The sequence below is a fragment of the Dunckerocampus dactyliophorus genome, chromosome 5 (genome assembly GCF_027744805.1).
Source record: "Dunckerocampus dactyliophorus isolate RoL2022-P2 chromosome 5, RoL_Ddac_1.1, whole genome shotgun sequence".
In the NCBI taxonomy this organism is placed as follows: domain Eukaryota; kingdom Metazoa; phylum Chordata; class Actinopteri; order Syngnathiformes; family Syngnathidae; genus Dunckerocampus; species Dunckerocampus dactyliophorus.
The window spans coordinates 26,246,117-26,269,978 of record NC_072823.1 but is presented as its reverse complement, the minus strand read 5'-3'; the positions used below and the strand labels follow the sequence as shown (position 1 = coordinate 26,269,978).

At 40.8% G+C, this 23,862-nt stretch overlaps 1 protein-coding gene across 4 annotated transcripts in view; it reads right to left on the bottom strand.

Annotated features, from left to right (window-relative positions):
- Nucleotides 1-22,545, bottom strand: part of lingo1a (leucine rich repeat and Ig domain containing 1a) — a 156,874-nt gene extending 134,329 nt beyond the window's left edge. For 2 of the 4 annotated variants that reach the window (XM_054776100.1, XM_054776099.1), the window contains exon 1: nucleotides 22,252-22,531. Coding sequence is in view for 1 of the 4 variants with exons in the window: in XM_054776097.1 (XP_054632072.1) it covers nucleotides 22,252-22,293 (42 nt within the window). In the remaining 3 variants the exon portion in view is untranslated. Of the gene's footprint in view, nucleotides 1-647; nucleotides 16,825-22,251 lie in introns of those variants that run through there. The other 2 variants (XR_008570397.1, XM_054776097.1) reach the window with 2 other exon arrangements.
- Nucleotides 22,546-23,862: the final 1,317 nt, after the last annotated feature.

The following is a 23,862-nucleotide window of genomic DNA, read 5'->3' as shown; positions in this document are numbered from 1 at the left end:
GCTCTTGTCTGCAGTCTTCCCTGCGCCTGCGTTTGTCTTTAATTAAGAACTCATGGACCTGCTGAAGTGCTGGAGTTTTCCAAAGATGCATCAACATTTCAGTGATGAAGAATGTGCCATGCACAGCAACAGAACAGCGGAGGTGTCACATTGGATGAGTGCATTAAAGTGTGACCTCCAATTCCGAGGTAAATGGTTGTTTGCGTTGGGAAAAATACGCCTCGAAGGTTGCAAGCAAGCACTTTACATAAACGGCACAATAATTCCATGTTTACAGTTTTCATTTGTCTTTAATATGTACATGCTGCTCCTTTAATGTCCCCTTTAGGCATGAATGAATACATTGATTGATTGATTGGAACAGGAACAATGGTAATACACCTGACAAAAAGCCAATAAACCAGCGTAGGGTAAGCAACCGGCGCTGTGGCACTCTCTGTTTCACCGTTTGAAGCTATTAAATGTGCACCGGAGAGCTTATTTTTATTATTTTTTACATTGCAACACAGTTAAAAACATAACATAAAAAGTGACGCTGCCTGTGTAATTGATAAAACATTTTAGAATGGCCACAGTTTGACTCTGTTATTTCTTAAAGGAAAAAATATATATATATATAAAACGCAGGGAGGCCAGTGGATAAAATAAATTACATTTAAAAAAATATATATCTATATATTAACAATATGAAGAGGAGGTTTACATCCAGTAGCTGTTATTTTTAGATAGAATTTAATGCAATTATTATAATACACTCCTGATCAAAATTTTAAGACCAGTTGAAAAATTGCAAGAATTCCCATTTTGCAGGGGAAGCGCAGGCTTGACACATGCTTTATTGCACACAAGCATTAAAGTGAAATAGGCTGTTCATCAGCTGATCAAAAGTTTAAGACCACAGCCTTTCAAAGCCAAAATCTTGGCAAAAATGTAGATTCCCTCCCATTTCCTGTCAGGCATTCACACTGTCATGATCTCTTGATGGCAAAAATGCTTTGAACGAAGCAAAAATGCTTTGAACGAAGTCGGATTGTTGAGCTGCATAATTCAGGCCTCTCGTAACGCGCCATTGCTGCTGACGTTGGACGCAGTAAGACATTTGAGATGCATGATCCCATTTGATGTCCATCAAGACACGGGACCATCCTGGGCCCAAATGAAGTTTGTTACTGGTGCAGAGTGCACTAACCATCAGACGGCATCTGCGAGAGAAGCCGTTGAAGAAGAAAAAATGTCTTCAAAGGTCTTTTTTGGAATTTGCACAAGAGCATCAAACATGGGACATTGAAAGGTGGAATAAAGTTTTCTTCTCTGATGAGAAAAAATGTAACCTTGACAGTCCTGATGGATGCCAACGTTACTGGCATGACAAGCAGATCCCACCTGAGATGTTTCCCACACGGCACAGTGGAGGGAGGTCCATCATGATCTGGGGTGCTTTTCCTTTTGTAGAACAAAGGAGCTTCAGGTTGTACAGGGGCGTCAAACGGCAGCTATGTGGAGATGTTGCAGGGGGCATCCCTCATGCCTGAAGGCCCACGTCGATGTGGTAACGTCTGACAAAGGACTTCTTCCAGAGGAATAGCCTCACTCTTTTGGACCCTGCATGTACCCCTGATCTAAATCCAAAGAGAACATTTGGGGGTGGATGGCAAGGGACATTTACAAAAATGGTCTTAAACGTTTGATCAGCTGTTGAACAGGTCTATTTCACTTTAATGCTTGTTTAAATTGCTTACTAATTTTTTTTTTTGTCTTGCTCCCATTTCTTCTTTTTAAATTTAGAAGCTGGACTTCTAACCTCCTTAAAATCAAACGGTGCAAAATGTAAATTCTGGCAATTTTCAACTGATCTTAAAATTGTGATCAGGAGTGTATTTATGAAATCATGTTCTATGTATTCATTCATTGTTTTCTGCATTTCAAGACAGCTAAAAATGCAAACAAGTGAGAAACACTTACTGTACAGTTAATATAATTTTGTTTTTGTTTTTTGAAGTGGCCACAGCTTGACATAGTAACTGACTAATTTCTGGTATAGGAAAAGAAAATCTAATAAAATGGAGGGCGACCAGTGGCACAGTTACATCAAATTGAATTAAATAATTTAAAAAAAGTTCAAATATGAACATAACGAGGATGTTTATATGACGTTTTTAAAATATGTTATTTAGTACAATTATTATACCATTTATTCAGTAATATGTTCTATTATTTATTATAACATGATAAATTGATATCAGGCACATACTGTAGTCTACATGAAACAATACAGAAAATGAAATCATTATTGATTTATTGAAATATATTACGTATAGATATATTTTTATTATACTGTACTGTATGTTCAAACTGACACATATAAAGGTGTAAATAGGACAGCCTTCTAATAAAACAGCTTCAATAAATGTGCAGCATTCGCTCTCACACACACACACACACACACACACACACACACACACACACTGACCTTTCCAAGACACGGAAAGTGTCAAATATATGAGCTCCATGTCGCAGCATGCTCAACATAATTCAACATCCTTGACCTATGACCGTGTGGTCGCCAGGTAAGGACGAGGAGCGACCTTTCCGCCGATCGTTCCCATTAGCATAACTACCTGCATCTGTAGCGAGTAATTAGTCCAATAACCTTGGCAGAATGAGGCGTGACTAATTGTTAGCTTTGCACTCGCTGCTTTAGGACGGAGGCAGTTTATGCTGTCATGCTCTTTTTTGTGAATGAAAGTCAACTCCGGAACAAAACAAAAGAAACACGGATATAACCTCAGTGTCCATCTTAGCTATTAGTGACGGTAGAGTGGTCACCACTGGTGTCTGGTTTGATTCCAGAATGAAGTGCTGACTGTTTGGCACACGCCGCAGCAAACACACGTCATTCAACAAACCTCGGCTATCAATCATCCATACACTTGGAAAAATGGGAAAAAAAAGGACCATTTGAAAAAAGCTTAAACATTTATAGACATTTGGACTTAGAACAAACCATGCTGTGCTTAACTTCTGTTTACACAAGCAAAATAGTCAAATAAAAAAAATAAGCGAGGTCCAACTGCAAAGAAAGTCATTATATTATTATTGTCACGTTCCAATCATAAGAGTTAGACTTTTGGCAGTGCAATGCTATAGCTATTTGTGCAAAAACGTAAGTGATTTTGGTTATTATCAAGGAAAGCATGGAAGTTGCTAGATACCAGCTCTTAAATTCAACTCTTATGCGCTATATCTGTTATCATCGTTATATTTGTCCAAACAAATGTACCTTTAGTCGTACCAGGCATTAAAATGGATCAATAAACTGAAGAAACAAGGGTGGTCTAATCATTTGTTCCATGACACCCAGTTGCAGATATCTGCTGGAGAAGAGCACGGCATGAATAGAGGACAGAATGGTGAAACAAGGGTGGTCTGATCATTTGTTCCATGACTGTATTTTTGACAAAGCTGCCCATAAACATGGCACGCATATGCAAACGAATAGCACATACGAGGTGCACACGAGGTGAAGTCACGGACATCGGCTCATTAGATTTTTTTTTTTTTTTTTTTTTCCCAGGCATAGACCCATGACCTACTGACCCACTTTTGGGTCCCGATCCACCAGTTGAGGCTCACTGGCAGACGTCCACAACCTTTTGTCATTACAGTTAAGACTGATTTGATTTTTTTTAGAATGTATTATTATGCTTGACTTATTTTTACACTCCCACTCGCGTTGATCTTTTGTAAACAGCCGCCATTGTTGTGTCGTAAAGTGTTTGAGGCAGATATCAGTAGTTGCAGTGATTAAATGGTGAGGAGAAAGCGTGAAATGGGGCACCTGTGCTTTGTCATGTCAAGGCTCTTTGGCAAAACCTTTGCATCCACGTGATCGCTTACACTTTCGCCTGCAGCAAAGTATCTCCTGCCTGAGGGATGGATTTGACTATAAACAAACTCTCGCATGTCAATGAGGGGCCTTGTGGCCTGCAAATCTGATGAGAATTTAGCAGGCGGCCATTAAAACCTCACCTGTGAGCGTGTCAAGGTTAGCCACTATGGCGATGGCGGCGGTAAAGCTACGTGTCAGCCAGCAGGGGGAGGGACTATACGGCTGCACGCTGCATACAGGATCGCTTAGACACGGTCATGGCGGGTCTGCACCTTGGCGTGGTGGAGGCACATGAATAAATAAACACCGGGAAAGCAACAAGCATGCTGGATGAGAGCAGGTTGGTGGTTAAAGCATGCGGTGACGCTTTCCTTTCATCACTGTCACATTCAAACTTTTCAATCAAGATTTCAAGAACGATACGCCTTAAAAAGGTCATGCGAACGTTAACTTGAGTGGTTCCATCAAGAAGTAGCGGCGTTTTCGTGTTTCCATTAAGGATGAATGGGTAATCAGTTAACGGCTCATTAAGGATTATGTCTATTGTGTGCTATTGATTGTCAGGTAATGACATCTTCAATCAGCCAGGGCTACGTTTGGACAAGATATATACAATACTGCAAGATATACAGTACAAGTATACGATACAAGACTAACACGCAGAATATATGGATTCATGTTTCTCCTAACATTCTCATAGTATACATTTTTACATCATGAATTTATTCTTGGAAGATGACTTTTTTTTCTCAGAATATTATGACTTTCTCAATTAAAATTAAAATGTTTCATCATTCTATGACTTTATTGTTGTAAAATGATGACTTTAATATTAGGACTTTATTCTTATAATTCTCCTAACATGGTCTTCATTCTCATATCATTACGAAATGTTTGCCTGATATCTCAGCGTCTTTCTCCTAAAATCATAACTCTGTCGTAATGCTGCAGCTTTGTTTTTGTAAAACTCCAACATTAGTGTCCTAATATGTCTTCTCAAAATATTAAACCTTTTTCCCTCCCAATATGACGCCCTTTTTCCATATGACAATTGACCTTAATGGTTTTTTTGCTACAAAATCATGATTTTATTCTTCTAGTATCCAAACTATATATTCTCAAAACTACAGTTTTTGTTTTTAATTACAGCTTACGACTCTATATTCACATAATTCTGAGTCGGAGTATTAGTCGCGTCAGCCAAAAATGCACAATGAAGAGGAAAAAAAACATACATAATTCGCATTTTTGGGGGAAAATTATTTTATAAAATCAGACACCAAGAACAGACATTTCATCTTGAAAGGCAAGTTATAGTAATAACATACATACATAACAATATTATAGTCATAATAAAATGGAGAACAACAGACTAAATAGGCGTCTGTTATTGTAACGTGAATATTGTTCAAGGGTCACTGATATGATCTATCAACTTTGCTTAAATATGTGCTATATTGTTTGTATTTATGTTCTACGTTGTTGGTTTTCTGAAAGCGAACGGTAAATTTGTAAAAATTTAATTTTTGTATGTGGCAGGCGCCATTATGGACTGAACGGCTTAGAAAAGGGGCGTTTCCCAAGTGACGTCGGCAAAGGCGCAGCTCTCAGCTAACGCCTAGCAACAACCCCTTCTAGCGGCAGCTACTGTATATTTTTCATCAAAATAGTAGTCATGCCAAAATGTTGTGTTGCCGCTGGCTGTTCACAGTGTCCGTGTGACACTGTAAGTCTGTTATTCTTTTCCAAAAGACCAAGACTACAGTGAAGGAAGCAAGTACACAGACAAGGGACAAATGTACCACCGCCTCCCGTTCATTTCACTGACCACTGCTATGAAGGAACCTTTACAAGAAGCATTTGGCTTGAAAGTACGGTATAAACTCATTTTGGATGGTACGATGCTCTTTCTGATGCTATGCTACACAGGAAAAAAGGAGGAGAACGGCGTCAAAGTTGCCACAGAACACAGTAAGTCATGTCTTATTTACATATTGTACAATATTGTAAACACTATGCCACCATAGCGAAAAGCATTCAAAGCATTATGCATGTTATAAAACATACTTACGTAACAATATGTTGACGTGGGGGGCGGGGCAGCGACTGTGACAAAATACACAATAAAAAAGGCTCTAAAGACCCTTTCACGCTCATTAAGAAACCGATTTAAAACAATAATTGAATGATAAGCGACTCCAAGATAATTTGCACTTACCATACTGTGTTTGAAGCCGAGCAATCTTCATCTGCACGTCTTTGTCATCAGACACCTCCACATCAAACAGGCTAGTTTCATCGTCAGTGGTTTGAATTAATACGGCTTGATTCCCTGCTCTGCAAGTTCTCTATTTCATCTCCAGATGGTTCTTCCTCCTCAAACTATTGACACATCGCTCAAATCTTTGCTATAATCACTGTAAACATCATCTGTCTCATCCATCCTCTCATGTTTGTTTACTCTGTCTAAGATGAGCGCTGCCCCTTCGCCAACGTCACTTTTCTGAGGCGTTCAGTCCACTTCGAACACGGCACATACAAAAATGTCAGTTTTGCGAAATTTACTGTTCGCGTTCAAAAAACGAACGACGTAGAACATAATTACAAAGTATAGAGAACATGTTTAAGCAAAGTTGATAAATCATGGCAGTGACTCTTTAAGACAACATATTAACAGTTGTTCAGATAACTCCAGCCTGAACAACATAACATAACGAGTTTACTTGCAGCTTGTCATCTCCAGAATATGATTTCCTTTTTGGGGACATTTGTGTTCCGTCTTGCTCAAATTTTCATTGGTAAATTTTCATTGGTACACAGGAGTGATAGGAATAGCAGATACTGGCACCCAAGCCTAGAGCGCCCTCTTGCAGCTGTCCGTGTGAAAAAAGTCACTCCGGAGTATAAGTGGCAGGACTAGCCAAACCAGGAAAGAAAGTGTGACTTATGGTCTGGAAAATACGATCTTTGTAAAGTAGGATGTTACTCTCATAAGAAAATGTCTTTGTTTTTTGCTTTTTTTTGTACTATCCTGACTTTATATTAACACAAATTCGGACTTTTTCTTTCTTTTAATCCTTATAGTCTTAAAATCACAAAATTCTGACTTCATTCTCTCGCAACTTCAAACTTGTTTTTTGCTTCATGCTTGTAAAAGTAGGGCTTTATTCTCACATGCTTCTGTCTTTATTGCTGTAATTAATCATTTTTATGCCATAATTTCTTGTACTAATCCTCGTTAGGTCCTCATCCTGTGACACATACTGTATACTATACAAAAATAAATATCTATTTTTCTTGAAATACACAGCAAGAAATTACATTGTATAATTCGCCACAGGGCGCTGAGTTGGTGAATAATTCTGACCTAAAACTGTCAAGAGCATGCGGAGAATTAAAGAGGCAGGCATACAAAGTAAAACATTTAAAGTTTGTCAAAGTATTTTTAAACTTCACTTCAGAGTGCTAAAGTGATTCAGCAGTCAGGAAGGGAAGGAGACAAACATGGTTTTAGTCGTGTATCCTTCCTCCCTTGTTTTCATTTCATTTATGGCTCATTGAACGACTCGTCTCTCCGCCGCTGTGCAGCTGTGCCTCCATCTTTAGCGTTTTAAGCAGATGTTAACAGCACACGCAAAAATCGGCACAGCAGGTAAATTGATGTTGTTTGCGGATCAAAAGGCACTGCAGAGCCGACCCTCGACTGACGAAAACGTTTAGGGAACGACGAGATCACGGGAGCGCTGGATCACTCCTGACGATACTCGACGACTATTTTGGGCTTTTTTATTTGTTGTTTTCTTCCTGCCTAAAAACATCCAAAGCTCCTCGTTGAGTGATGACACCGCAGGGTTCAAACTCACTAAACGCTTCCTCTTTTCATGCGGTGAAAGTTGTTTCCTTGAAAGCAATGAAGTACAGTTGCTGCTCCACACAGCAGTAGCTGACATGGTATTAGCAGTAGTGTACACTCACGCTTGTCATGTTTGCTTGTGTTGGCTTCCGAGCGGTCGCATTGCTTGACTTTGCAGCTAATTGGACGCTGTTGACGTCTCCATCCAATGTGTGCTCCCTCCATGAGATACAGTCCATGCCTAGAATGTCTGTCCCATACGTTGTAGATCACAGTGACGACGTTTCCATTACAGATGCAAAGTGACCTGCTTTCACACAAAGTTCATCTCATTTCGCTTGCAAATTAAATGTCGGCCTCTGTTTTTACAGCCCCGCCGGTCACCACCGGTCCATCGATGGAACATCAATAATATGCTCACTTTTGGAATCTGCTCAAGGGTTTTGTGCATTTAAAACCTGCACTGGTCTGTAGGTAACATGTGGCGCAACAGGGAACGTGGGCTAATATTTTACAGATTGTTTGGTTGTCCATTCGTAGTTGTTCATATGCTTGTTCTTGTTTCCTAGTCAGTACAGATTGGTGTCCTGTCGCGTTTGTTTTGGAGTGGGCCCGTTACCTCTCGGTAGTGGCATGAGGCGCTGCGAAAAATAGTTCTTTGTCTTAGCTACTATAATAACGATATCGCTGTAGCTTGGTTTATATGTAAATGGTTTTTCCCTTGCATAGCGCTTTTCTGTGTGTTCTAAAGAGAGAAAACAAGTTAGCATGACTGAGCTAACAATGGATATCAAGGGACCCATAAAACAAAAACCTAAACACCAACAGTGTTCCATTTACATAACTGACCTGTATTATAAACAAGCTACAGCAATATTGTTACTGTAGCAGCCAACACGAATAACCATATTCACAACGCCTTGCTAGTCTCAGCGTCACTGCCACCGCAACGGGAAAGACTGAAGCGTGGATACTACTGGCTCTCAACTTTGCTACGAAGATTCAACAAGATGCTCGTTTTTCTGTCAGCATTTTATACCTGAAAACTGGAGTACAAGTCTTGTGCTGAAAGACACCATCGCCATCCCAATGAGAGCAGACAATGTAAGCGACTGTTTTCATTATACTGTTATCAATGAAACGTTTAGCACTAGCGCTAAGGGGGGTAAGGGAGCGTCTTACCTGATAACCTGCAACTCATCCTCCATACAGTCAGGCTTAAAAAAGGAGGTTCTGGTTCCTCATTTCTCCAAAAGTAGTCATCTGTGTTTTAATGCTGTTGTTGTTGATGCAAGTAGCATTAGCTCCTATAGGCTATATGAAATCAAAGCGCCTAGGAAAAAAGTTCCGGTAATGTTTAAAATGATCAGAAAAAGGTAATGCTGTAAGTATTACATGTTATCATGAATGTACCTATTAATGCATGATCACAGCCTGGATATGAAAGCATGAAACCTTGTTCGAGGGTTTTTTTGGAGGGCTTTATCATTGAAATAGCTGGGTCCCATATGACTGTTATCTCCATCACGCTAACTCGTTTCCGCTCTGTAAAACACACAGAGAAGGGAAAGAAATATGTGGTCATGTCTCACATAAGGATTGTGGATGATGGGCAAAATTCCAAAAAAAGGTTCAGTTTTCCTTTACGGCCTTTACTAGCTCGCCACCCTGTGGGGTACTTTGATGCATGAGCCGGAGCATTGTCCTGCATAAAAATCATGGTCTTCTTGAAAGATGCTGACTTTTTCTGTACCACTGTGTGAAGAAGTGCCTTCTAGAAACTGGCAATAGGTTTAGTAGTTGAGGTTGAGTCCATCTTCTACCAAAAAAGGCCCAACAAGGTCATCTTTAATAATTCCAGCCCATACCAGTACTCCACCTCCACCTTGCTGGTGTCTGAGTAGGAGTGGAGTTCTACACCCATTGCTGATCGCCCATGGGCCCATCTCTCTGGTCCATCAAAAGTCACTCTCATCAGTCCATAAAACCTTTGACAAATCTGTCCTCAGATATTTTTTGGCCTAGTCGTAGCCTTGTTTCAACTTGTGTCTTCTTCAGTGGTGGTCGGGTTCCAGCCTTTCTTATCTTGGCCATGTCTCTCAGCACTGAACACCATGTACCGTACTTCTGGACACTCCTGGTAGATCATAGTTCTGGAATTTGACAGCACTGGAGGATAATGGGTTCCTGGTAGCTTCACGTTTGATTTTTCTCAAATATTTGGCGGTTAATTTGCATCTTTTTCTCTCAACGCGCAAAACTTTTGATCAGTAGACGCCCCTACAACGTAAATAATCCGTTCCGAGAACGTTTACGTTATAGGGTTTTTACGTTATATGAAGCGTAAAATACATGTAAATAGCCTAAACCGTTCCAAGATCTTACCAAACTCACACCTTTGGCCCTTCAAAATATTCAAAGTCCACCAAATATGGTGGGAAAATATAAGAAAACGTTAGCATAAACATAGTAGAGTAACATTCCAATATAAAATAAGGGAATAAATAAGATTACTGTAAATGAATAAAACTGAAAAACAAAAACAATCAACTAGTTTAAAGGTGACTACGATGACGAATGGAGGTTGAAGGGAGAAGCCTGTCTCTCACACAAACTCACATACTCAGCCAATGAGATGAGAGCATAGGCGGTGCCCCGATAATCAGCCAATGAGATGAGAGCGTAGCCGGTGCCCCGATAATCAGCCAATGAGAGCGTAAAGGCGTCACCAAGTGTACTCTGTTAGTCATGGAAAACATTTCCCTCTCTCTGTCGCGCGAGCTATTCAAATCGAATTTCTGAACTTGCACCGACTTGACGCTTTACGTTATATGGAATTTCTTACATAATACGATGCAAAAACTTTCCGTAAATTCTTTACGTTCAGTGGAATTTACGTAAAGAATTTACGTAAAAGGAGGTTTACGTTATGCGAGGTACTACTGTATCTTGGCAATCTCAAGAGTGCTGCATCCCTCTGAAAGATGCTTTAAAGTTCTTGACTTTTTAGAGTCGGTTACATTTCTTTTCTGGCCCATTTTGCCAGAGGAAAAAAAGATGCCTAACAATTGTGCACACCCCTTCACTCTGTACACACATGCACATAGCATTCAAGATTAATCAGCTTAGAGAAAATATGCATAAAAATGACAATATGGTCAAAATACTCACTTGCCTAATAATTGTGCATGCGGTGTAATGCACGTCATAGGTATGTCACATAGGTATCAATTTTGCATCACAGATTTGAATGTCATGCATTTTTAGAATCATGATCAGCCTAAGAATTGTCACTCGTTTGACGAATACAAGTACAGTCATGTACAGTCATGTCATGCTTATTTTTAATGATATATCCTCAAATACGCCAAATTCGACCAAAAACATCAACAAAGTGTGCTGACTAAGATGCAGCAGTCAAAGTCCAAAAAAGACAACCAAAAGCAAAACCCGCCATGCACAAGTCGTCCGTGTTGGCACAGAACCTGCAAAGTTCAACACGACCAACCACATTGCGCATCCAAAGCAGCACCACGAAAAACAGCACAAAGAGTATAGTTTGTCTGAATTTGTACAATTACGTTTCCGATGCCGAATACTCGTTTTGATTCTGGTTCCTAACGATTCTTGATTCCGATGCTTTTAGAGGGCAGGGTCATAAAAGTTTGCCTGGTTTAAATGAGAGCGCTCACCAGAGTTCTTTTTGGATGAAATTTCTGAATTGAATTAAACATGAATTGTTTAACAATATGTACTTTTATCAGCCTTACTATGAATTTCTTACGGTGCTATTCAACCAGTATATAAATATCAGAACATTCAATTTGAATATAAACGTTATCAAGTTTCTTTTTACTGGATTATAAAATGTTTACTTTTGAAAGATAGTATACTTTGTTTGCTGCCTCAATGTTGGCGTGAGCTATTTTTCTTCATAACGCCCTCATTTTGTTAACACAGGTAGACAGGATATAGCCCACAGCGCTGTTATTTTGAAGGCCGGAAGTGTGTTGTGTGAGTTGAGAAGGTCCCTTGACTGTTGCTAACAGAGACTGTGAAAATGATAAACTTGCCTCGCCGTAGCCGTCCTTTATTTACACCCAACTTCCACATCAGCTAGCATCCTGAAACCCTGGGTTACATTGGCATGAGACAGATGTCATTTAGGGGCTATCTGCACGGAACCGTTTTCAGGTCAAAATGTCAAAAGTATTTTATCGTTTCAGCCTCTCATCCATACGGGAAAGGCGTTTCTCGGTGACCTGAAACGGTATTATCCTCCAGAGAGGGAAAATCTGAAAACGCTGGCTTGTCGTTGGCGTGTATACAGGCAATACGAGAACAATGACATCACCGACCCACCGCCGCTTCGTCGCCATCACGTCACCAGAAGTGAGCTTTGATGACAAAGGAAGGACATGATTCACCCCAGTTCTCATGTTTTGTTGTCTTGTGCTCCATAACGACTCACAGAAGTAATTCCACAGCTCACAAGTCTTGAAAAGCGGAAGAAGACGGACTTATGCGCATGCGCTTTTTCTTCTTCTGTGGTTTGGTGTGTCACGTTGCTTGTTCACAGCGCCACATGCGCCTTGTGTATTACATCGTTTTATTACATCGTTTTCACTCAGTGATTGGTTCCCGTCTGGATGCAACTTATACTAATCCAGTACAGTATGGACACCACTTTTTTTCAACCGGCCAACGTAGCGCATCAGAGACGAGATACTGTGTTATTTCTACACCATGAATATGTTAACATTAATCATGTTGGTCATGCGCTCCTTGGCATGACAGCGTTGTGTTGCAAATGTTGCACTGAGCCAACCGCTCTTTTTTTTATGAAGTTAAGTCAAACTTCTCAGCCGCTGCTTCTTCGCTGGTGCTCACGGGCTTCTTCCTCATTGGTGTTCGTGGCTATTTCTTCTGGTCGGTGAAGCGGGCTTCGATACTAGGAATCAAAATAAAAACATTTGAATGATGCCGGAAGAATCGGAATGTTTGTCCCTGTTCCCATCGATGCTTGAGACTCCAACCCTCACGAACAGCCTCACCAAAACACCCACAAAGTGTGAGAAAGTGTTTTTTTTTCTTATACTAAATTACTGTTTCTTATTTTGTTCTCTGTTTGAGTAATATCACTTGATCAAGCCAAACATTCCACAGCGCAAAATAAGCCATAAAAGTATGAATGATCAGTATCAGTATCGGCCGATACTCAAGGCTGCGTTATGGGTATTGGAAGTGATAAAGTTGTATAGTTAATCAAGGTTTTCTGGTGGTCACAGCTTGACTCTGGAACAGATGATTTCTATTTACATGATTTCCTATGACAGCAAATGTTCTGAAATACAAAGTGGAGCATCTGGCAAGGGTCAGTAGAGGTTGTACTGTATTTAGACGTATTTGAGCATGTTTCCAAGGACGATGCGTGTGAGTGACTGAGTAAAGGTGTAAGGAGCGAGCGCTCTGGGAGTGTTGCAGTGTATCAATCACACAAGGGAGCCCAGTGAAAAGGTCTGAACTAAATATGTATTACTTCTGATTGATCTCCAGCTGTGAGGATGCGGAGGTGGGGAGTAGTGGTGGGGGCGGCGTTGTCAGCAGCCATGTCAGGATTTAATAGTGATGTCAACGCCGCCGAGCATGCAAGGCCACGCTGCACAAACACGGCGCCGATACATCACATGCGGCCTGAATGGGATTGTGTTCATTTGCCAAACACCGAGACGACACTAATACTAGCCGAGGAGGCGTGCTAAATAATGTCAAGACAATTTAGTCAGCTTGTTGTTTTTTTATAGTCTGGAAGAAACGTTTGTAATTAACTTTCAGTCATGTTGCACTAACCAGATTCAATCTTGGGAGCATTTCACTGATTGTACGCGTTTTATGACGATAAACAACACTATTGGGTGGTAGACAACATAAATGCTCCATTTAACATCGCTATTCAATTAACTGCAGACTCTCCTATAGTCGCAGTAACTGCATTTGAAGTATCATAAGTGGTCAGCATCCAGCAGCTTTGTCTGCCTCAGCATGCGCTTTAAAATGTTGCAACTCAGCTGAAACTGATGAAACTCATGTGTGTTGCACTTGCCGTACTGTTGTTTACAATCAACTCATCAGCGCTATAAATAGTGGCTGAGCAGTTTGCTCCTTATTACAACATTGGTTCTGCTGCTGAAGTGGTGTGCAAAATACCACATTGCAATTCCCTCAAAAGTTACAATGTTTATACGGAGGATCAAATAGGACAGAATAAACAAATATGTCTTTTTGTCAATATTATTTATTTATCCATTTGTCTTTATTTATTTTTGTAATTTTCTTAATTTTTAAAATAAAAAATAAATACATTTTTAAATAATTCCCGCATTTCCCGGACAGTAAGTCACACTTTTTTTCATGGTTTGGCTGGTCCTGCGACTTGTGCGATTTATATATGTTTTTTTTTTTTACAGTGACAGCCGCAAGAGGGCGCTCTAGGCCTGTGTGCCAGTATCTGCTACTCCTATCACTGCTGTACCAATGAAAATTTACAATGTAAACATCAATTTACAAAGACAACTGGGGGCCCCGTCTACATGAATACGGATATTTTAAAACTGCATAATTTTTTATGCATTTTGGCCTCTCATCCACATGCATACGGATGTTTTTGTTCTTAAAAACAGAGCTTTTGGAAAAAGATTTTTGAGAACTCCGGTTTCAGCATATTCGTGTGGATGGTAAAGACAGAGCTTTGGCTTGTTGCTGACAGACGACGTAACAATTATGTGCTGTTATTTCCACATTAGATAAGTCTAATTTAATGTGTGCAATGGCACACATAACATTGCTGCTTTCAAGCATGCTGACATGGCTTTTTTTGTGCATTAGAGTAAACATGCCCCGACTTTACATTGATGAAGAGTTGTAATATTATGAGAAACAAACAAAACTAAATAAAGTTGTCATTTTTGGACAATAAGTTGGGGAAAAAGTTAGAATATTGTGGGAAATAAAGTCAAAATCTTATGGCTACTGAGCCAGCAGAGCCGAGCCGACATGCCATGGCTGAGACGGACATGCCATGGCTAAGACGGACATGCCATGGCTGAGACGGACATACCACGGCATTGAGTGGAAAAAAGGGTTCTCCTCTAATTCCATGAAGAACTGGTAGGTTTTTGGCTTCTTTGTCTTTCTTCCCCACTCAGTTTGAAATACTTTAAGTTTAGAATAAGTAAAATGGAGAAGTTAACTAGCTAGCTCGGTAACTTGCTATGCTAGCGCCGGCTATCTGTTACTTTCCAGATCCTATGGCCTGCGCAATGTGATGTAAACAAAGAATAATAGAAGTGTAAAAGTGTCTTTTGTGGTGTTATTTCATGAAAGTCATAAACAGGTTTTCTATGCTCAAACTATGACAATATTCCGTTTATTAATATTGAATCCTACTTTGCGGAAATTCACTTATCGTGGTCGGGTCTGCAACCAATTATCCACAATAAACAAGGGATGAAAGTACAGGACTTTCAAAAATTCCCCATGTCTGACTAGTGGACTAGCTTATAACATCATCAAAGTGGGATCTCACATAGTATCTGTCGGCATTCCTGTAATCATACAGGTGTCAGACAAAAAGTGCGAAACTACCCTAATACTACACTACAATACACTACGATACGATGCTAGGATAATAGGACTGGTCCAACTGAGTGCCATCTTTTATGAAATAAACACAGAAAGGCAGCTCTAAATGAGGTAATACAGCAAATCTTCAAAGAAGGCAAGCGACCCAACATAACGTCCTTAGCGAGTGCCTCAACGTGGCTCACACATGAAAAAACGGACACGACCACACTGAGTACCTTCAGAAGTCAAAGTGCCTTCTATATGATATAATAATTCAGGCTGCATAAGAGACGCGAGAGTATGATTAGTGGATGCTAACGAGGCCTGCCAACTGCGGCCGGAGACAAATTGTTGTTGATGTGCAATCAGAGCGCCAAGTGATGAGAGAACTGGGGAAACAAAAGCCGGAGCAGCAGTTTTTCATGCGGAAGCGCCCGCTGTCTGATCAGCACATGCTAATGATGCACTATTCGTTTTAGGCAAGTTCATATCACTCGCACTTCTCATATTCATCATACAGAGCGAGACTTAATTATACGAAAATCAACTTTAATCAAACATGAGTGGTTTGGTGTGTTTAGAGTGCAAGATACCTCTCTTGTGCCAGTTTGGTTTGGAGCATTTTGTGCGTACATCAATCTGTGAAGGAGTTCCTCAGGGTTTTCTACTCAGCCCACCGAGCAGTTAGGTGTAATGGATATTAATTAAACGCATTGCTCCCCAAGCTTGCTGCTAATGATTAGATCAAATTCAATGTACTTAAAAAGAAAAGCTGAATATGCTTGTTTGGATGATAGCGATATTATATAAAGTACAAGTGCATCGTTAAATATAACCCTATTTCTTTCTTTCCCTTTAGCTTCAAATTGAGATGTGTTTTAAAGTTGATTTTCTGTTGATACAGGGTGAAACACTACATTACAAATAGTCTGTTCTCCTGAATTGTACTGCTCCAAAAAATAAAAGGAGCACTAAAATAACACATCCTAAATCTGAAGGAATGAAATATTCTTATTAAATTCTTTGTTCTTTACATAAATGAATGTGCTGACAACAAAATCACACAAAAACTATCAAAAGAAATCAAATGCATTAACCCATGGAGGTCTGGATTTGGAGTCACTCTCAAAAAGTGGAAAAACACACTACAGGCTGATGCAACTTTGATGTAAGGTCCTTAAAGCAAGCCAAAATGAGGCTCAGCAGTGCGTGTGGCCTCTACGTGCCTGTTAGGCCCCCCTACAGCGCCTGGGCATGCTCCTGATTAGGTGGCGGACGGTCTCCTGAGGGATCTCCTCCCAGACCTGGACTCGAGCATTCGTCAACTCCTGGACAGTATGTGGTGCAACGTGGCGTTGGTGAATGGAGCGAGACATGATGAGCCGGTCCATAGCAACAAAGCCTTCGCCTTGCAGGACGGAGGAACAGGAGGGGCACTGCCAGAGCCCTGCAAAAAGACCTACAGCAGGATGTGCATGTGTCAAACATTCAGAAACACACAGTACATTTGATTTCTATTGATCATTTTTGGGTGATTTTGTTGTCAGCACACTCAACTATGTAAAGAACAAAGTATTTAATAAGAATATTTCATTCATTCACATCTAGGATGTGTTATTTTAGTGTTTCCTTTTATTTTTTTGAGCAGTGTATATTTCTATTGTAACTGTAAAAATCGCTAATTAATCTTGATTTTAGGTTGACTTTTACTTGCCAAGTTGCCTACATCTTAAAAAAATATAGTTAAAAAGGTAAAACTGTAGTTTTAAATAAAGATTGTTCAATACTGTCATATTGAATAATCAAATATACAAAAACAAACCTAATGTCTCTGATTTATGGATTTATTGTGTAAAATATGACTAGATAGTTAATAATAGCTAAATTACAAGTCTTTACATTTTGCGCTGTTGGTTCAAGTTGAGCTTCAAAATATAAAAAGAAGACATAGGACTGAGACCAAAAAAAATTGAGAAAGCAATTTATTACAAAGCAGCATTAAACTGAAATAGGCTGTTCATCAAAAGATCCTTTGATGGCCTTTAAAAACCAAAATCCTGGCAAAAATCTGGATTCAAAGTCATTTTCTGTCAGATATGCACACTGTCATGATCTCTTGATGGCACAGGTAAAAATAGCTTTCCCTCTTTGAATGTGGTCAGATCGTTGCGCTGCCTAAGCAAGGCCCCTTGCAGCACGCCATTGCTGCTGAGGTTGGACGCAGTAAGGCAGTCTTTGTAACTGCTTCAAAGATCTTGAGGGTTATCGAACAAAACAGTCAAGTGGTAAACTCAAAAAAATTTCACCGGCCCTGAGCCTGAGGAGCTGTCCATCAAAACACGGGACGATTCTCGGCCCAAAATGAAGATTGTTCCTGATGCCGAGCGCATTCCAATAACCGTCTAACAGCATCTGTGAGAAAAGGCTTTTAAGAACAAAAAACGTGTTCAAAGGCCTCGTCTTCTTCAACGCCACAATTTGCCCGTTTGGAATTTGCACAAGAGCACCAAACATGGGACATTGAAGGGTGGAAGAAACTTTTATTCCCTGATGAGAAAAAATGGAACCGTGACGGTCCTCATGGCTTCCAACGTTACTGGCATGACAAGGAGATCCCACCTGAGATGTTTCCCACATAGTCCAGTGAAGGGGGGTCCATCATGATCTGGGGTGCTTTTTCATTCAATGGAACAATGGAGCTTCAGGATGTGCAGGGGCGTCAAACGGCAGCTTGTTATGTGAAGATGTTGCGGGGGGCCTCCCTCATGACGGACGGCCCTCGTCTGTGTGGTAATGACTGGCTTTTTCAACAGAACAACGCTGCAGCTCACAATGCTCGCCTGACAAAGGACTTCTTCCAGAGGAATAAGCTCACTCTTTTCCCTGATCTAAATCCAATTTGAGAAGATTTGGGGATGAATGGCAAGTGAAGTTTACAAACATGGACATCAGTTCCTGACAGCGGATGCCCTCCATGAAGCCATCTTCACCACCTGGACCAATATTCCCACTCATTTCAAAATGTCATTTCTATTTCAGGGGGCTTTCTAGGGTTTTTCAGCTGTAGTCTTAAACTTTTGAAATCAATTAAAGATGTATTTCCTATTGTTATTTAATTAAGAGAATAGCTGAATGAATTATGAATGATTAAAAGCATTATGAATTGACAATTTTGCATATATACAGTATATATCAAAATGTAATATAATAATCATACACAATGAGAAAGACAAAAACAAATAAACAAATAGTGTTGGCCCTTGATCTTAACTTGTTTCCGTCACTTGTAAATTCCAGATGACAATGCGCCAAGCGAGACCCCCCCTCAGGGAGTGCTAATGTGTGCAGAAGCTCCCATGCGCGCCCACTCGGACGCCATTAAGTGTGATTCTGTGTGACAAATGTGCCAAGTTCATTTCATGCATCATGGTCAATCATGAAGCCGCGTCCAGTAGTGACCATTATTTGCTATAACGACCCGCGCAATAATTGCCTTGGAAAGTTGGGAGGATAAAATGAGTTGTTAGCTGCCCATTTTGGCAGTGGGCATTGTTGCCGTGGGTGGGGGTCCAATTCACAGTCACTCTTGGACAGCAATGGACTCTCGCTCACCGCGGCCAAGTGGGATAGAACCGAGTGAGTGATCGTCGCACTTGGCTGCGTCCTCCGTGCCGGTGAGTCTAAGCTGCAGTGAGCTGGAGGCAGGAGGGCTAACTTGACGATGGAGACATCACATAGCAACAGCTAGCTATAGCACTGATGAATGCTTATCTTATAGCTACAAATACATTGTATAACATGTAAAAGCAATGCTCACAAATCACAAGAAAAGGTCCATGGCGAATATGCGGTGCATGCAAAATAAAACAATAAACTATTGCCTTACTAACATGACATTACAGAGACGCCTTTAAGAAGTGAATATGCCAGGACTTTTTTAAACATTATACATTATTACATTATTAAATTACACATTATAAATCAAGCTAATATGACCTCATTTTGTTCCAAAAAGGCTGCTGAGTGTCTGTTTGCGAACCCCTCGTCCGAATGGTCTAAGACAGAATTACAAATGATTGTGTAAATAAATCTATACACATCTCTATTCTTGCCTGTAACGAGAGAGAATCATCGCTGAAGCTGTGAAGGAACAGTCCGTCATAAGTAAAAACGGGTTCCAAATGGAAATTGAAAACAGTTTTCCACAAAGTTTCATGGAAGTGAAAGTTTTTGTGCAACTGTTCGCTAACAAAGATAAATCATAACCCCTTTGGTGGAGGTAATAAAGCTGAGATAACGCCTCAATTGGATCAGCAAAAGAAAGATTCCTCTAAATCGCTCCCAAATTGCAGCTTGAGAAAAAAAAAATCCATCTTGATGCTCCAATTAGGGTTTTAATCTTGACGGCAAAATGAGGACGCTGTGTAATCCTGGATGCTTTCTCATCCATTAGCAAAGCCAACACGCAATAAAGACGCTTCTGCTCCTGAACCGCTGCACACAAAAGGGTGACGATTTGTCCAAATATGCACCCCTACTGTGTTGCCTGTGCTATTATTTTTTCTGACAAATAATTACATAAACCATAAAGTTTGGCCACCATAACACGGACTGACTTGAAATTTCACACACAGCTCAATGCGCCCACTCTAACTTTACCGTGTTTAGCCGAATTAAAATCATTGTGAAACTCGGTATACGACTTTAGGGGACTGACAAGCACAGGTGCGTAAAATTTGAGCAAGATTGTTTGGAAACATGGCCACCATCAAGCAAAATGTTTTTGCTGGCGCACTAATAGTCCATAAATCATTAACCATTTGTCTAATGATCATTACATTTGTATAAGCTAAATCTCCTACTGCTGTAACTTTACGTGTTTTGCATACTCACCACGAAATTTCGTGCACATCTTAAGGGGACTGACAAGAACATTTTGTGCAAGATTGGTTGAAAAACGTGCTCGTCGTCAAGCAAATCATCTTTGCAGGTGTACTGGCGGGACTTAGGAACTAAACTGTAAGGATATTTGTATTACATGTATGCTAGCATGTCTTCCAATGCATTTTTAACACATCCCGTAGGGGGCGCCATTAAGGTCATTTACAGTCCTGTGTTAAAATCAGAGCTACCACGTATTTGTATTTGTGTAAGCTAACTCTACTGTTGCTAAACAGCTACACACAAAAGGGTGAGATTTTGCCAAGACATGCGCTCCTACTGTGTTGGCTTTGTTATTATTCTGACAAATACGCCACACGTTGGCGCTGTTATTAAATCCCAAGGTCAGATTGACTGATTTGAAATTTCTCACTCAGCTCAATGCACTCTACAAAAGACCGTCTGGAACTTTAGTGTGTGTTGCTGAATCACGAGGAAATTCAGTACAGACTTTTAGGGAACTGACAAGCACACGTGTGTAAAATTTGAGCAAGATTGGTTGAAAAACATGGCCGCCATCAAGCAAAACGTCTTTGGACTTAGCAACTAATTGTCCATAAGTCATTGACCCTTGGGTTAATGACGATAAAACTTTGAGGATATCTGTATTACTTGTATGCTAACATGCATTCCAAAGCATTTTCACCATAACCCATAGGGGGCGCCACACATAGCATTTAAAGTTCTGTGGAATATCAGAACTAGTCATGTATTTCTATTTGCTTAAGCTAAGTCAACTACTGCTGAACTGCTACACATAAAAGGGTGAAAATTTGTCGAGACTGCGCTGGCTGTGTTATTTTTCTGACAAATGCGCCACATGATGGCGCTGTTATCAAAACCCAAAGTCGAAGTGACTTGAAATTTCTCACTCGGCTCAATTCGCTCTACAAAACACCCTCCAACTTTCGCGTGTGTGACGGAATCACCACGAAATTTGGTTCGCGCCTTTAAGCAACTGACAAGCACGTGTGTAAAATTTGACCAAGATCGGTTAAAAAAACATGGCCGCCACAGATGTCATTTACAGTCATGTGACTGATGTTTTGACATGAGTGTATTTCCAGTGCAGCAAACGAATTGATCATGCAAAAAAGGGTCCAAAAAGGTCCAATGCAGATTAGATTTATCTTTTATTATCTTTCCATCCTGTGGCGCTGATATCGTGTTTTTCCTCCTGCGGCGAAATGGGAAATGTGATAAATATTGATGCCAGTCAGAGTGCATCCATGGTCGGATGGAGGCCGAAAAATATCACGTTTCGAGTAAGCCGACTCCCGAGCCCTAAAAGCACTTTCCCAGGCATGTTAGCGCCCACCTCCCTCCTTCTCCCGCCTCCCACCTTTACCCCTGTGTCCCCTTCTGGTCCTCCCGTCAATCTCCCTTCTTTCCCTTCCAATGCTAATCTCATTCCTTCCTCTTTCATTAAAATCTTTTTTTTCCTCTCACGGCGGCTCGAATCCTGGCAACCTCCCCTCCGTCCCTTCTCCTCCCTCCACTCCTTCCCTGTAGATTCCGCAGAGATGAACGGAGAATTGATAACGAGATAGGAGAGCGCAGAGATGAAAAGGACGCTCATCCGGCATGCGGGGACGGGAATAGCATCAACTGTGAGTGCGGCTGATAAAATGAAGGATAAAACGGCAAAGAGGGAGGCGAGTGCAGTACACTAAAGGAGGTATTGTTAGCACTGTGATCATTAGAAAAAGCTAAGAATACATCACTATTAATGGGATGGCTCTCCATTCAAAATCTAGGAATTATCCGTCATAAAAGTCCCTGCAGAAGTTGTCTCCATGTAGGACATGTCCCATGCATCCACACACCATTCCTATTCTGGGACTGTGTCCTCAGTGGGTGGCACAGCTTCATTCAAAGTGCACTTCTACCCTCCTAGTGTGCTTTGACAAGTACGAAGAAAGGAGTGTGGAGGCGGCATCCTTACCGGAGTCTTCAGTGAGGAGTATCCAGGAACGGCCTGCTTCATTCCATGCTGAGGAAGCTGCTGCTTAAATCCACGGTGCTGAGGAGGAGGAGGACGAGGAGAGAGGCTCCATTAGGGATGGATGTGATGAAGATAGGAGAGGGGAATCATATGCAGGGATCCAAGTCGGGAGCACTTCAGCGCGGTCGCGTCCCGGTCGGCTGCCGTGCCACATGTGCGCGCACGGCACATGCGCTTTGCACTGCGACGGACGACACACACACACACACACACACACACGCAGACACACACACTGGAAAGAAAGGGGGGGTGTTGCTGTGAGGAAGGTGGAGGAGGGAGGAGCTGCAGTGTGTGATGAGAGATTGGGAGATGGATGATGGGAGGGAGCAGGGAGGTGGGGGGGCGTCCCTCCTAGTTTCTGCAGTCTGAGCTACACAAACAACAGAGCCGAGTTGTGATATTGTGTTTTGTTTCTGTGTTTAACACAACAAAGATCCATCCTGAAACTAGACAGAACTTCTCAAGCACGATGATGGGAGCATCACGGTTTGCATGAGTGCTGACAGCACTGGGGAGCTGTGGTTCACTGAAGAGGGTACATTGTGAAGAAGGTCGCCATGCAAGTCAATAGAATCCATGTTCAAAAACACACACAGGAAGTGGGCCATAACACACACAGGAAGTGGGCCATTTTGGTTGGAACTATAGGGATGCTCCGATTTGGGTTTTATGCTGCCGATTCCGATCATCCATGAGTGAGATCGGTTGATACTGATACCGGTCACATGGACGAACTGCACAGTTTTCAATTTATTGATGGTGAGTGCTATTGGCCAGGGCCGCCGTCAACTCCAAGGGCTCCTGCCAAATACGTGCTTATTAAAAAATGTATTTTTGGGTGGATTGTCTTTTTTTTGCCTTTATTTGTGTGAAAGGATTTTTGTACTATTTGATACAAACCTGAGTTTAATTTGATGCATGTTTTGGAGTAATATGAATACATTGGAAATAAATTGTTCAATAATTTATTTTGGAGTTCAAGATAACAACATTAACAGAATCAAATCATCAAAATAAATACCTTTTTAAAATAGAAATCGGTCCTGCTTAGTTTAGAAGAGAATACATTCACAGTCCAGGTTGCTTGCGTGTCCAACTTCCATCACTATTTGAGCTGTCAACTCTTTGTGTTTTATTTCTGACTGGCAACATTTAAATTGTACACTACTTTATTTAGCAAGCAGGTCTCCACTCAAACAGTGTAGCCATCATCATTTGTGTTCATCTGTCATTATATAAAGGCAGAAATTCTGAATTGTACAGTTACAGTATAATTAAAAAAAACTACTAAGCGTTGAAGCAAATATCCTTTACCTTTTGTGAGCTTCAGCCTCAAAATCAGCTGGCGAGCTCGGAGCACCCTGTGATATCACCATCATAAGGCTGGACACATTGTGTGTTTATGTTCATTAAGCAACCACACACAAATAGTCTTCTCAAGACAAGACATAATAAGTAGAATGGCAACAGGTTAGTAAAGTTGCTCAGTGACACCTGAAAAGTTACTACATACCCCATGAACATAATATCCACTTCCTTGTGGGACAAAAA